This window comes from Notothenia rossii (assembly GCF_949606895.1).
Source record: "Notothenia rossii genome assembly, chromosome: 4".
Taxonomy (NCBI): Eukaryota; Metazoa; Chordata; class Actinopteri; order Perciformes; family Nototheniidae; genus Notothenia; species Notothenia rossii.
This window is the reverse complement of record NC_136902.1, coordinates 75,346,253-75,361,138: the sequence shown is the minus strand read 5'-3', so window position 1 is coordinate 75,361,138 and position 14,886 is coordinate 75,346,253. Positions and strand designations below refer to the sequence as shown.

Genomic DNA, 14,886 nt, shown 5'->3' with positions numbered 1-14,886 from the left:
CCGGCTTGGTTCGTTTATAGCATAACATTAGCATTTTGGTTCTGGCGATTATATTTATGATTAGAACATTATAAAAGTAGGGTAGACATGTGGATATTATCCGGCTGAACAAAACGTGCATTTATCAAACAGGTTCGTTTTGAACAGACCTTATTTCGAGCTATTTTCCAAAATCCTATGGAGAAATCCCATTGCTTTTTTGTTGAGGGAACCAATGCACAGCTTACTTCCGGGAAAATACGTCATCACTTCACCACTCTATAAGAACTGGATACAGCGTCGGAGGCGGGTCCTCGTTCATTCCTATGAGAGCTGCTCATTGGCGCATGAGGACAAAATGGACTGATATTTTCTAGAGCAAAACGTCACAGATTATCCATCATGCCTTGCTGTCGAGAGCATTGATCATGCGCAGTTGAGTTTCCCCTTAAGCCCCGCCCCCAAGCTCCCGCTCTTGGCTCACTATAGAGAACTATAGGTTACTTACGTAACCCCAGTTCTCAGAGTAACATGAAGTGAGATGTCTCACTATGGGATGCGCCTCATGCGGAGCAAACAGAAGCATCAATCTCATTACGCCAATCCTGATTGGCTGGTGATCTTGACGTCAGCGTCAGGGAATCTACCCCCTATAAGTAGCTTGCGCTATGCCGCATGCATCATTCAAAATAAGCACCTCGTCTCGCTTCACCATAGCAAGGAGGGCCGTCTGGTGAGACATCTCACTTCATGTTACTCTGAGAACTGGGGTTACGTAAGTTACCTATAGTTCTCATTCGTAACACTCCGTTCAATGTCTCACTATGGGATATTGTAGCTCCCGTATTGCCAGACGAGCTTATCTCGAAGATCACCAAACCCAACCAGAATTTAACAGTTAGAGCTCTAACTCAGCAGGGGGCCCAGCAATGCATGAGCCACAATGGGAGCAGAGACGTCTAATCTGTAAAAGCGGACAAAAGTGAGCGGCGAGGACCAGCTCGCTGCTGCACAAATGTCTTGGATGGAAACACCCTTGAACAAAGCCCAGGATGTAGCCAGACCACGAGTCGAATGAGCACGCAAACCCGAAGGTGCCTGCAGACCCTGACTCGTGTAAGCCAAAGCAATTGCCTCCACAATCCAGTGAGAGAGCCGTTGCTTAGTAACAGGCTTGCCCTTCTGAGGGTTAGCCCAGGACACAAAGAGTTGGTCATTATGACGAAACTCTTTTGATCTGTCCATATAAGTGTTTAAAGCACGGACTGGACATAGCAAATTTGGCTGCTGTTCCCCGGAGGGACACAGCGGCGGAGGAAATGCCTCAATGTCAATGGGGGTATATGAACCAACCACCTTAGGTATAAAGGCAGGGTTGGGCTTCAGCAACACTCTCGTTAACCCTCGGGCGAACTGAGTGCATGAAGGATGTACAGATAGCGCATGAATGTCACTGACTCGCTTGGCGGATACCAGGGCCAGTAACAGCACTGTCTTGAGTGACAGGTGCTTCATGTCAGCTTCTTCCAGGGGTTCAAATGGGGCTTGAGTGAGCCCATCTAAAACCACTGTCAAGTCCCATAAGGGCACCAGTGACCTGGAAACAGGAAGGAGCCTGCGAGCTCCCTTCATAAAACGGCAGACCAGAGGATGTTGGCCGGCCGTCTTACCCTCAAAACCCACATGGAATGCAGAAATAGCAGCCAGGTAGACTTTGATCGTGGAGAAAGCTCTGTGTTTATCAATTAGGTCCTGTAGAAATGATAAAATCACTCCCACAGGGCATTGAAAAGAGGTGTGCCCTTTTTGAAGGCACCAGTCCCCAAACACCCTCCACTTACAGTCATAAAGAGACCTAGTGGAGGAAGCTCTCGCACTCTGAATAGTGTTTATCACCTTCTGCGGGAGACCCACTGCATTCAGATTTTACCACTCACGGGCCAGGCCCATAGGGCCATGCGCTCCGGTCGTGGGTGAAAGATCGTCCCCCCTGCCTGAGACAGTATGTCTCTGCGTAGGGGGAGCTGCCACGGCTGACCGCACAGCAGCTGATATATCTCCGCCAGCCAGTACATTGCAGGCCAGTGCGGAGCTATCAGGATCATTGTGTGTCGCCATTCCCTCACTCTGGCCAGAGTTGGGGGTATCAGCGCCAGGGGTGGAAACGCGTACAGGAGGACCGGAGACCAAATGTGCGCGAGCGCGTCCACGCCTAATGGTGCGTTTTGATCGCACATTGAAAAGAAAAGCTGACAGTGAGCATTTTCTTTTGATGCGAACAGATCTACCACGGCTCGGCCGTAACGCACCCACAGCTGGCTCACAACCATTGGATGTAGAGTCCAGTCTGCATATAGTGGTACACCTCTGGACAGCAGGTCTGCCCCGAGGTTCATCACACCCGGTACGTGCGTCCCTCTCAGAGAGAGGAGACGGCCGCAGCTCCACAAGATCAGTTTGCGTGCCAGCAACTGACAACCCCCTTGTCGGTTTATATACAATATTGTGGTCGTATTGTCCGTCCTCACGAGGACATGGTGTCCTCTGAGAAAAGGCAGAAAGCGTTTTAGGGTGAGGAACACCGCAAAAAGCTCCAGGTAATTTATGTGCGACCGCTGGAGGTCTCTGCTCCAGAGACCCCTCACCGGACGACCTTCGTAAATACCTCCCCAGCCTGTCAGACATGCGTCTGTGGTGACCACCTTCCGTGAAAGGACAGCACCCATAGGCACGCCCCGTACCAGAAAAGTTGGGTGCAGCCAGTGGCGCAGTGCCATTACGCATTTCACAGTAACCATCACTCTCCGCGCGCCATGACGCGCAGGGTTTAGTTTTAGAGCGGCTACCCAGCGCTGAAACTCCCTCATGTGTAACCGTCCCAGTCGTACGACCAGGATGGCTGACGCCATGAGCCCCAGTAACCGCAGGCATGATCTGAAAAGAACATGTTTGCGCAGCTGGAAATGAGCGAGGCAAGTTCTGAAAGCTTTCACTCTTTCCGCTGACAGGCGGGCTGTAAAGGGCACCGAGTTCAGGTGTAAACCCAGGAAGAGTACAGTCTGTGCCAGGCACAACATGCTCTTTTCTGTGTTTATTATGAAACCCAGGTTGTGCAGGTGCTTTACGAGGACATTTGTCTGCGTAATAGCCTCCTGTTCCGACTGTGCGAGAAGCAGCCAGTCGTCTAGGTAGGTTGCCAGGCGAATACCCTGTTGTCTTAACGGGGCTATTGCGGCTTCCGTACATCGTACAAACACTCTTGGACTGAGAGACAGACCGAAGGGAAGTACTCTGTATTCGTAACAGATCCCCTGAAATGCGAACATCAGATATTTCCTGTGTGGGATGTGGAAATACGCATCTTTCAGGTCGACTGGAGGAGGACCTCAGAGGCATCCTCTTCGTCCTCCATCTATTCCAACTCCAGGACATCATCCGTGGGCGAGACCACGGTGAGGTCCAGTTGGGAGCCCCAGCCTGACACAGCGCGGGGCTCAATCTCCGCGGCGGACGCCCCCATGTCTTGATTGTAGACCGGCGAAACAGCGGACATGAGGGGGTCCTGTCCCGACAAGCTAGCTTGGTGTGCCAGTCGTCGGCGGAGGCTCTTGATGGTGAAGCGGGCACAATGCCCGCACGAGCCGGGGTTGTCGATAGCCTCCTGGGCGTGTTCCAGCCCGAGGCAGGACGAGCAGACCTGGTGTGAGTCTGTGCCTGATATCTTCAACCCGCAGCCGCAGAGCCGAGCCTCCGAGTCCCTGACTCCTCTGGTGTGAGGGAGAGAAGCGTCCATCTCATTCGCCGTGGTGAATGCGTGGAGAGGACCCGCTCGTAACAGGTACGTTGCTGAGAAAAAATCCTTCCCCATCTGTCGTTAATCCGGAGAAAAAGTGACGGTGTAGAATTTTATTCTCAAAGAATATTAACTGGTGTGTTAATACCCTTTTTATCTTCCCCTCCTCTGGTGTGAGAGAGAAAAATAAAAAAACGTCCCCGCTACCTTGGTGTCGGTATTGAGGAAAGGCAAGCTAGTAACAGGTGTGTTACCAGCTTGAAAACCTTACCTTTAATTCCGAAGAAATAAACGGCGAGGTAGATTGCAACACTAACTGGTGTGTTAGTATTAACACTCTTCTTGCAGAAGTATATATAGAAGTAGCCGGCGAGCGCCCGTCGACCGAAGTTAGCTTGGATAGCTTGGTTCCGTCTGTGGACTGTGTGAGCTAGCCCGGCTACCCATAGAGATGTGTTTTGAAGCGAGAAGAGGTGTTTGAATGATGCATGCGGCGTAGCGCAAGCTACTTATAGGGGGTAGATTCCCTGATGTTGACGTCAAGATCACCAGCCAATCAGGATTGGCGTAATGAGATTGATGCAATGAAGGGGTCTGCACATGCAACACTTTTTGCGTCACAAGCAGGAAACACATTATTTATCAGTAACTTTAGACATCGTAAAACAATCGTAATCTATTTGATCGTAGATTATACATTTTACTGAAACCGACTATATAATATGTACCTTGTTAATTTAAAAAAAAGTTTCAAATTAATACAAATGTAAGTATTTTCTTATAACAATGTAGAATGTGGGAAGAGGTGGGGGGGCGCCCTTAGCGCCCCTATGGGCCGGCCGCCACTGGAACATGGTCTGCAAAGTAATGTCCCAGAATAAAGTGAGGTTAAGATGTTTTATTTTAATAGCTTTAATATATTTGGGGCTACTACATAACAAACATTCCAGGAGAGGTTATAAAACACATTTTAACATGTTTTTGTGAAATAAAGTTGAAATGAAAACACAGAAAGTCATGGATGGTTTAAACTTTTAATTGATTTATTAATATGAAATACAAATTATTCTTAATGTATTTGATGTCAGTACTGTACTACCAGATAGCTAGGATTCACTACATGGAATCATCTCAAATATAATAATGTTTTGTTTTAGCTAATAATGTTTGTAACGAATAGTGTCACTGCAAAATTCAAGCCAAACCATAAAATAAAAATAAATAAAATACTTATTTTATTTGTATTTAATTGGATTCAGTTTTCCCCATCAGATGTTTTTTTGTGTTCAGTTCAGGTTTGAGTACAATAATAAAACATTTGGGTGCAAATATACAGAATAGTAGCCCATAACTGGAGGCCAGAATAGCAAATATCTCCACAGCCACAGTGAACTTCCCAGGAGAGCTGACATAAGCTGGGATAAAGGTGATCCAGACCGCACAGAATATCAACATGCTGAATGTGATAAATTTAGCTTCATTAAAATTATCAGGCAGCTTTCTAGCAAAGAAAGCAAGTAGAAAACACAACACAGCTAAGAGCCCTATGTATCCTAACACAGCCCAGAACCCTACAGGTGATCCCAGGGCACACTCAAGAATAATCTTATCCTTATAGTGGTTCATATTTTTAAAGGGAAATGGAGGATTGATTGTCAGCCAAAGTATGCAAATGATAACCTGTATTAGAGTAAAACTCAGAACACTGAGTCTCTGCTGGGCAGGTCCAAACCACTTCATCATATTACTGCCTGGAAGTGTAGCCCTGAAGGCCATTAGAACCACTATTGTTTTCCCCAGAACACAAGAGATACAGAGGACAAAGGTGATGCCGAATGCTGTGTGTCGCAGCATGCAGGACCACTGAGAGGGCCGGCCGATGAAGGTCAGAGAACACAGGAAACACAGAGTCAAGGAGAAGAGCAGCAGGAAGCTCAGCTCAGAGTTGTTAGCCCTTACAATGGGAGTATCCTTATTTATCAGAAATACAGTGGCTATAATAAAAGTAAGGAGCACACCAAACAAAGTGAAAAATACAAGTAATATACCCATAACCTCAGTGAAGTAGAGGAATTCAACATTTTTCGGTATGCATGTATCTCTGTTTTCATTGGACCAATACTCTTCAGGACACTTATGGCAGTCATTAGAATCTGTAATAGAAATATTGTCACTATTATTTTAATTGTATCAGTTACATCTTAAAAACGTAAATAAGAGACTGTATCATAGCAAACTTTAACATGATGCACAGAGTGTAGAAAGCAAACAATGTATGAAAATTGCCATATCTCCAGGTTGTGGTACATATACCTGTGCTGTTGCTGATTTCTCCCTCTGCACATGGTATACAGTCATAGCAGCACACTGGCTTTCCTTTCTGAAGGACTTTATGAGTTCCTGGATGACAGCTCTCACTGCACACTGACACAGGCAACTTTGAAAGAAAAACAGTAATAGTATTTTTCAACGTTATTCAAAATAACATATGGTCAAACAACACACATAAATGTAGATTTTACTGTCAATGAAGATATTTGCCTCTGTCTTCCCTCTTGGCCACACTATGTCTTCAGTCTTGAGGACAAACTTCTGTCCAAGAGGTAAGGAGGCGTCATAATAGCCAACAGGTTTAAACTGAACTGAGTCATCTGATCCTCGCTGCCAGTTCACCACCTCATAGCGAGCAACAGCTGCTCCAGTGTTATCGAACCACACCTGCTCCCCATTCTTAATAGTAAAATGAACCTGCTTTAAAGACTCAACTACCTGGAAGAGCAGTAAAACAATATGTCAATGAATTAATGAATGAATGAACAAAGACGAAAAATAAACACTTTAGTAATATCTACGTTTTACCTGCCAGGGAGTAACATTTACAGTGTTCTCACACCCCTGACTTTTGGAGCACTCTAGGATGCTGTGCAGAGAATGGGCCACAGCATAGATGGCTTTGTAGATGTTACTGGAGTATCTCAGCTCTGTCACGTCATCACCATAATCTTTAAGTTCCATTAGATCCTGGTTTTCTTTGCATGACGTTTCTGTTTTCTCCTTGCAATTGAACTCTGTTTCCCAGAATTCTTTAATCAAAAAATCTTCCAGGCCACTGATATTGGCCTTTTGCACAGCAAAACCCAATGAACCACCCAGCACACTAAAGCTGGTGGGAGTCACAAGGCTGTCAGCTGTGATCCAGGCCTCTACACCAATAAACTGCAGGCCTGTGATGTTGTGCAGACTCAACTGTTCGAGAAGGTTGTTCATTTCCACATGGGCTAGGAATCCAACAATGACCCGGGCAGTGCTCTTTCGGATCACTTCTACCACTTTCATTAGTTTTTCTGGTTCTGTCCTGTGAAATTTCTCTGTATACTCCACACACACTCCTTCCTCTTGGGCTGCAGCAAGGAAGATGGCCATGCCGTTGTTGCCATAGTCACTGTCACTGTTGATAGCCCCGACCCAGGTCCAGCCAAAGTGCTTGACCAGCTGAGCGAGGGCTCGGCTTTGGTAGAGGTCACTGGCAATGGTTCGAAAAAAAGAGGGATACTCCTTTCTTTTGCTCAAACACTCACAAGTAGCTGAATGACTTATCTAAGCATAGAGAGAGAGAGGGAAAGAAAAAGGAGAGTCACCATTTAATAGATGCAAAACATTACAGATACAAATAGACAAAGCTCTTACCACTGGAATTTTGAATGGCCCAGTAGTGCGTGACAGGACAATGGTTGAAGAGGATTCAGACTCCCCAATTATAGCATGGACAGCTGATTGACCAGAGCAGCCTTTTCCCACAGCCCTCTCGTCCCCATTCATCAGAGCCATTACAGCTCGCATGGAGGTAAATGTTGAGCCACAGTTGTCATAAATACGGTATCCAATTGAAATATTTGGGAGAAGAAATTCACTTTTGTTTATTTCCTCAATTGCAAAGATCATTGTCTGGGCAAATCGAAACTCCCTGAGGTTGACACTGAGACACAAAGAGAAAAATACAACTTGTATTCACTGTGAAGACATTATGAGGAAGCATTTATATATAGAGATCAATATTACCTGGAACATGTCAGACGTGTTGGTTTCTCTGTAAAAGAAAGAGGAGGTTGGGTGATTTTGCTATGAATGGAAAAGGCTCCCCCGATCATGACGACTCCTTCTTTAGACAGCAGAGGGAACTCTGGACTCCCAACGATCTGACAGATAGGAGTTTCATCCTCGGATGATCCAAATACCAATAGGGGCCCAATGAAAACCAGCAGTGTTATCACATGTGACATGTTCCACTCCCAAATGTTGAATAGGCAGACCTACCTTGTCAGGTCAGAGTGGAAGTGGACTTAAATGTGATGTTTATTATCTGTGTTGTAGGCAGGGGTCACTGGCCTCTTACTAACCAATCAGACAAAAGTGGGTTACTGTAGGACAACCTCTGTTCACAACATTTGATATGTTATAGAATAAAATGTTTGCTGTAAATAAAGGCTTAACAAAAATAAACACTCTAATATATCACACTGAAAGGGCCATTCTGCATACTGTTACTTTGGATGATCCAAGAATACTTCATATTTCTGTACTTTAATTTGAATACATCTGTAAATACTATATATTTTTACATTGTGACGTTTCTACTTCAACTCAGGCAGAGGAGTTCTGCCAACATTTTGGAATTCATATATAGCGTTTACCTCTGTCACTCAGATATAGCTATTTATATTTTAGAAATGATAGGATCAGTTTTTACAATAATGATTCTAATGCAAGTCACAGCTACTTAATATGTGTTAATTTTAGACGTCGACCGAAAGTTAACTTGTGGTTCAGTCTGTGGACAGTTAAGCTAGCCCGGCTACTGATATTTTGAGATGTGCTCCGAAGCGAGAAGAGGTGTTTGAATGACGCTGCGACGTAGCGCAAGCTACTTAAAGGGTGGGCGGATTCCCTGACGTAGACATCAAGATCACCAGCCAATCAGGATTGGCGTAATGAGATTGATGCTTCTGTTTGCATACGCGTTGAAGCGCATCCCATAGTGAGACATCGAACGGAGTGTTATGAATGAGAACTGGGGTTACGTAAGTAACCTATAGCTTTTACAATAATGATTCTAATGCAAGTCACAACTACTTAATATATGTTAATTTTAGACACATATTATTCATGGCTATATACTACGACGGAGTATTAGGGCCAAACTTAGAAAAAAAGAACAGAAAGGTTTCGAGAATAAAGTCATAGCTACGAGAATAAAGTCGTAACATTACGAGAATAAAGTCGTAATGTAACGAGATTAAAGTCGTAGTTTCATAAGTGACTTGAGAAGCGGACTTGGAGGAGATTGTCTCCTTTCTGCAGGAGGAAATTAAGCTTAGCGTAAATTCTTTCAGGAAGACTGGTATACATTCAGTCCGTAGCTGCTTATAATCAGCTCATCACGGGCGTTCTCTTTAACCTATTACATTCACCTCATTCTCCAGCAGCCAATCACCGAGCTGCAGCCAAACTTTAAAATGGTTCTCCTCTCTCCTGCAGTCAGCTGTGATTTCAGGTTGTCATGCTGCCGCCCGCCTCCTCCCCATCAACCTCATTTCATCATACCCAGTGCAGGAGAGTTAATCCAAAGACCTCATCACACCTCCTCTTCATCCCATCTCCTCAAAATCCAGATCTTCAGCATCATCACCAGTGTCTAGACCCCGGGGGGTTCCCTATATGCTCACGGCTGCATTTCTCCCTTTAGATATACGATTTCAGGATCGGGGTCTAATCACCAAAGACTTAACATTCATCACGTGACATGTGTCAATAAATGTTCTTGTAAAAATAAAGTCTCTCCTGATTGAAATACAAACTTGAAGAAAACAGAAGTACTGATAAGTACATCAGGTTTCATAGAGCTAAAACATTTCAAGTGCTACTCAACTGGCTTTAGATAAGCCAGTCCTTTATTAGTATATAAGTGTTTTGTTAGCAATTCTTTGTTAGTAATTCTAGGAGTCGAAAGAGATGAGTTTTCAGCCTGCGCCGGAAGATGTGTAAGCTTTCTGCTGTCCTGATTTGAATGGGGAGCTCATTCCGATTCCACTACAAGGCTATCGTTCGACTCCTTCTGGATCCAAAGCCTTGATTACAAGTCTCATCGTTTCTTGTGAAACAACAAATCCCCTTTGAACAGCTCCTAGATGTAACCAACGATAGCCTTATAGTCGGCCAGAACCAGCAATTTCCTCCTGCAGAAAGGAGACAATCTCCTCCAAGTCCGTTTGGTTCTTTCTTCGAAATAATAGACATAGTTTCTTGCACAACCTTTTCAAAGTTCTAATACTTATGATAATCTGATGCTGATGTGCCAAAAGATTAAGTATTTTGTTACTTGAGAAACCTAAACTAAAGTACGGCTTCACAAGATGCTCCACATTCCTCATTTTATTGCAGGACGCTGCTGTTGTCTCCTTCTCAAGTCACTTATGAAATTACAACTTTAATCTCGTAACTATGACTTTATTCTCGTATTATTACGACTTTATTCTCGTAACTATGACTTTATTCTCGTATTATTACGACTTTATTCTCGTATTATTACGACTTTATTCTCGTAACTATGACTTTATTCTCGTATTATTACGACTTTATTTATTATTATTGTTTTGTTTTCTAATTGTGGCCCTAATACTCCATCGTAATATACAACTAGTTCCACCTTTGCTAAAAATGGAGATAACGTATACAAAATTCTTGTATTTTCATAAAAAAAAAGAAAAAGATACACATCATTTTATGCACTATATACATTTTAAAACCTTATCTATTAAAATGCTTCCTTGTTAGGAGTATTAAGGTGTATTTAAAAATAACTACAGGTAGATCTTAGTTTAAAGACTAACTGTGAGAATGATACTATCTTTAATAAGTCATAGTTAAATTAGAATGATACTATCTTTAATAAGTCATAGTTAAATTACTGTCCAATTATTATGCCACATTTACATTTCCTTTCTAAAAATTATTTTACCCTATACTTGTCTTTTTCTGTCCTTTATATTTTGAGAAAAGTATTCTTTTGGATGAGGGAGTTAAAGTAACACTTTTGACAGCTGATCAAAATAAACAATGCAATACATTAATTTGGCCATGTGAATTTAATTTGGTGTTATTGTTATTTTTCAGTCAAAGAGATGTTTAATTGTCACCTGACATGCCTCCTCATCCCTCTTTAATTAAAAATAACGTGTTGTTTGTGTTTGCAGAGATGCCTGTTAGTTTATGAAACACTTCATTTGTCTTTAGGGGCTCATTTAGAAGAAAAACATATGATGAAATGTAAGTGCCTCAGGCCTGATGATAACTCAAACCGCGGGCTATTTCCACTCGAAGTGCTTTAACAAACTAACAAACTTCCTCTGGAGTTCACAGTGTCCCCAGCCTGCCTCCACACCTGTCCCCTCAGCCTATACTGGAAACTTCCCCTCAGGCCTGTTGCATCACGATAATCATAATTATGCCCTGGAGGATTTGACCATGATGTTGACTTTCGATAAAAAACTTTCTATCCTGAAGTAAAGAAAGAAAGACTCATACTTTAAGTGTGTATGCTTATGTTTTTAAACCTTTGGAAGCAGTCTCATTCAAAAACATCAAGTAAGATGTCAAATCAATTCCGAGATAAGACCACACTGTTAGGCTTTGACAGGAACTTCACAATGAGATACAAGTGAAAATTAAAAGTGATAGAACATTTACCAATGTTATAGTATTGGTAATGTCTCACAATGTGTGCATGTTGATATAAAAGTTATTTCATTTGGAGGAATAAAAAGTGTGCAACCCTCTGACCTTTGAATGTTCTTCCTATGTTTGACGTGTAAGTGCATTAGCACCTTAATAATGCTCTATTTCTTTAACTACTGAGAGTAGCAGTGCCGGAACTCTCAGGCAGGCTGACCGATTATTTGGAAGAGATGGCCATCTGATTTTAGGTGTCAACGAAGACTGATCTGGCTGACTGTCAGTGTAGATGGCTTACTGATCATCTGGCTGTGCATCCGCAAAGATGGCATGGTGAATGCTTTCTTCTAGGAAGAACTTCCTGCAAATGGCAAGGTGAGACATGTTGAGACATGGCCGAAGGACATCAGGCTTACTGGTCAACAGGTCGTCTGAAAGCTCAGTAAATACAAGATCAGTCAGAAATTAGGTGGGCTAGCTGGCTCAGGGAAGGCATGGCAGAAGGCATGGTCCGAATGTCTACCGAGGCCATCAGCTTCCTCTAGAGCCCATTTCCTCTCCACCTATGCCGCCAAACCAGAAACATCTACCATCTCATCTGCCATCCCTGCCAAACGCCAGACTGATCGTCAAGATCAGCAGTTGGCCATCTCCAAGATCTACCTGATCTTCAGGAAAGCCTCCTTGCATGATGACTTCAAGATAAATATAATCTGGGGCTGTGCTTTCAAGAAACTGCGACCTGAAAAAATATTTACGTAATGAACAAATCAGGGGTTCTGTTTCCAAAAACTGCATACAACTCTGGATGATCATTTAGAAAAAGTAATTGGAAACTTTCACACAAAAAAAGCAAGCTGGAGACTGTGTGCTGAGTCCATGTTTTGGTCAAATTATTCTGTCACTAAGGAAATTAAAAGGAAAAGACCCATTGGATCAGATGTGCCAGCAGCTGGAAAACTGATCAGAGGCCTAGAAAGAGTCCGCTGCAAGGAGAGATACCCACCTATACCTTAAGATTGTCCATTAATATACTGTATGGTCCACCGTGTCAAAAGCTGCACTGATATCCATCGGTGCTAAAACAGAACACTCTCCTGTATCACCATCAATCAATATATCATTGGAGACTCTGGCTTTAACCCTTGGATGCATGAACGACCAATACCTACACTCTTCCATGAGTGGGGTCAAAAATGACCCCAATTAGAATCAATGTGTTTTTGCAATGAATTTAAAAAATGTCTTTAATTTTGGTTAAAGGTGATTATATTTATTATATTTGGGTCAACAAAAGACTGATTTTACATTTAACATGCTTATTTATAACTTTTTATAAAAGAAATTCACAAGAAATGACATAAAAAATCTTCAAAATGTATTGTTAGTAGGTCCATCTGTCTGGAGGACAAAAAAGAGAATGAACATACATAAGACCAGAACACTGTCCACTCACATATGCCGACACAAACGTATTTTCTCTATTCACTGTGTGCAGTTGTCACAAACTATTTGCTTTTGGCTGTGACCATTGCACACTGGGGTACTGCATTTCCAACAGCAATTGGTGGCTTTGCGATCTTTGTTTCTTGGACACATCTGGCACCTCTTTCTCTTCTGTTGGCCCTCTGTGCTTCTCTCCTGTTGCTGGTTTGCAGCTTTTGTCACTCCACACCTTCCCATTGCTTCAGTGATGTAGGTTGGTAGGTTCGGGGTACCTTCCAGTCGACTTTTCATGTGAGGAGTCACAAGCTCCTTTGAAAGCTCTGTGAGGAAATATCACCGTGCGTTGGTGATACCTGTGGAAATGTCAGGGTGCTGAGCCCTGAAAAATGAGTAGGCGTTTAGAGTGGCTATATCAATCATGTTGTACCACAGCACCATGGGCCACCTCTGTGTCTGGCGCTTGCAGGTGTAGTAGCCAACCATCTGGTCAACGGTATCTACACCTCCTTTGGTCTGGTTGTAGAAGAGGATTATTTCTGTGTTTTTCTTTTGGCTGTTTTCATCCACCATCTTGCTGTGGTGCATTGTGCTGAGAAGCAGAACAGCCTTTCCCTTTTTTCTGATATAGCTGATCATGGTCATGCTGCCATTGAACCCAAATTCAGTGCTGTGGACCTCCCTCGGCTTGGAAGCCTTCATCACTGGGGGGATGTCTGGCTTGTTCTGTCGCAACGTTCCCACAATAGTCAGACCCTTCTCCAGGAGATGCTCTGCAAGAGGCACACTGGTGAAGAAGTTGTCTGTGGTGATGTTGCGACCTGTGTGTCTGAATCCACTGCACAACTGACGGACAGTGTTTTCCCCTAGATTCTTCTGGACTTCTTCCCCTGGTTGTCTCCCTGTGTACACAATTCCATCAATTGCATAAGGGGTGCGTGCATCACAAACCCAGAATATCTTTATGCCGTACTTGGCAGGCTTGCTTGGCATATACTGCAAAAACTTGGTCTTCCCTCGAAATGGTACAAGTTGTTCGTCCACTGTGACACAATCACTGGGGATGAATTTCTGCCTGCAGTTGACCAGGAACAGGTCCCATATGTAGCGGAAGGCTGTCATGTGGTCTGTTTCCAGTCGGGATGCTCTGGTCCTCTTATCATCAAAGCGAAGCAAACGTTGAATATCTTCGAAACGTCCAATTGACATTGTGGCCCTGTACATTGGGTTGTGTAGACGAGGACTCCCAAAGAGCACACGGATTGGTACATCCCAGTTTTTCTCATTTCCTGCAAGAATGGTCAATCCATGAGCTCCTCTTTGCTTAGATTTTTCCACTCTTTTCCTCTGTTTGTTGCGACTCTTCTTCCCTCCATGTTTGTGCATCTCAACACCTCTTCTAATATACTATCAGTGATAAACAGCTTCCATGCATCTATTGGAGAGACGTTGCTAAACCCAGGTGCAGGCCCTGACCGATTTCTCATTAAATTGTGGCTTGGTGTTTTAGCCTGGGTGGGAGGTAACTCTGCCCAGTAAGAGCCCTTGCGGCTCATTCTGTTGGACACAATATCCATTTCCTCTTCGGAGGACTCAGAGGACTCCTCCGTGTCTGACTGATCTTGTTCGGCAGGGGCAGGTTGGTTCCCAGACGGCCTGACATGTCAAGGTGGACAATAATCTGGATCCTGTACATCTGAGATGTCAGATCCCGAGTCAATCCCACCGATGGGCTCTTCATCCAATCCGTTCAGGATCATATCTCGAGCAACGTCTTCGGGTATCCTAGCTGGCCTCCAAGTAGCCATGATAGTCTAGATGAGAAAACATAAAACAGACAATGTTTGAATGACACACAAAACTATAAATCAATATGTAGCTATCTAAGTAAATGTCTGTGCATGTATGTGTACACACACACACACACACACACACACACACAC

The 14,886-nt window shown here is 43.6% G+C and overlaps 1 protein-coding gene across 1 annotated transcript; it reads right to left on the bottom strand.

The window, feature by feature from the left end:
• Positions 1 to 4,989: 4,989 nt before the first annotated feature.
• On the bottom strand, positions 4,990 to 8,052 carry LOC307034923 (extracellular calcium-sensing receptor-like; the record flags this gene model as incomplete). Its single annotated transcript, XM_079673849.1, has 6 exons — positions 4,990 to 5,925; positions 6,086 to 6,209; positions 6,314 to 6,541; positions 6,632 to 7,369; positions 7,460 to 7,748; positions 7,832 to 8,052. The coding sequence occupies 6 exons, from the start codon at positions 8,050 to 8,052 to the stop codon at positions 5,018 to 5,020; spliced, it is 2,508 nt and encodes an 835-aa protein (XP_079529975.1). The 3' UTR covers positions 4,990 to 5,017.
• Positions 8,053 to 14,886: the final 6,834 nt, after the last annotated feature.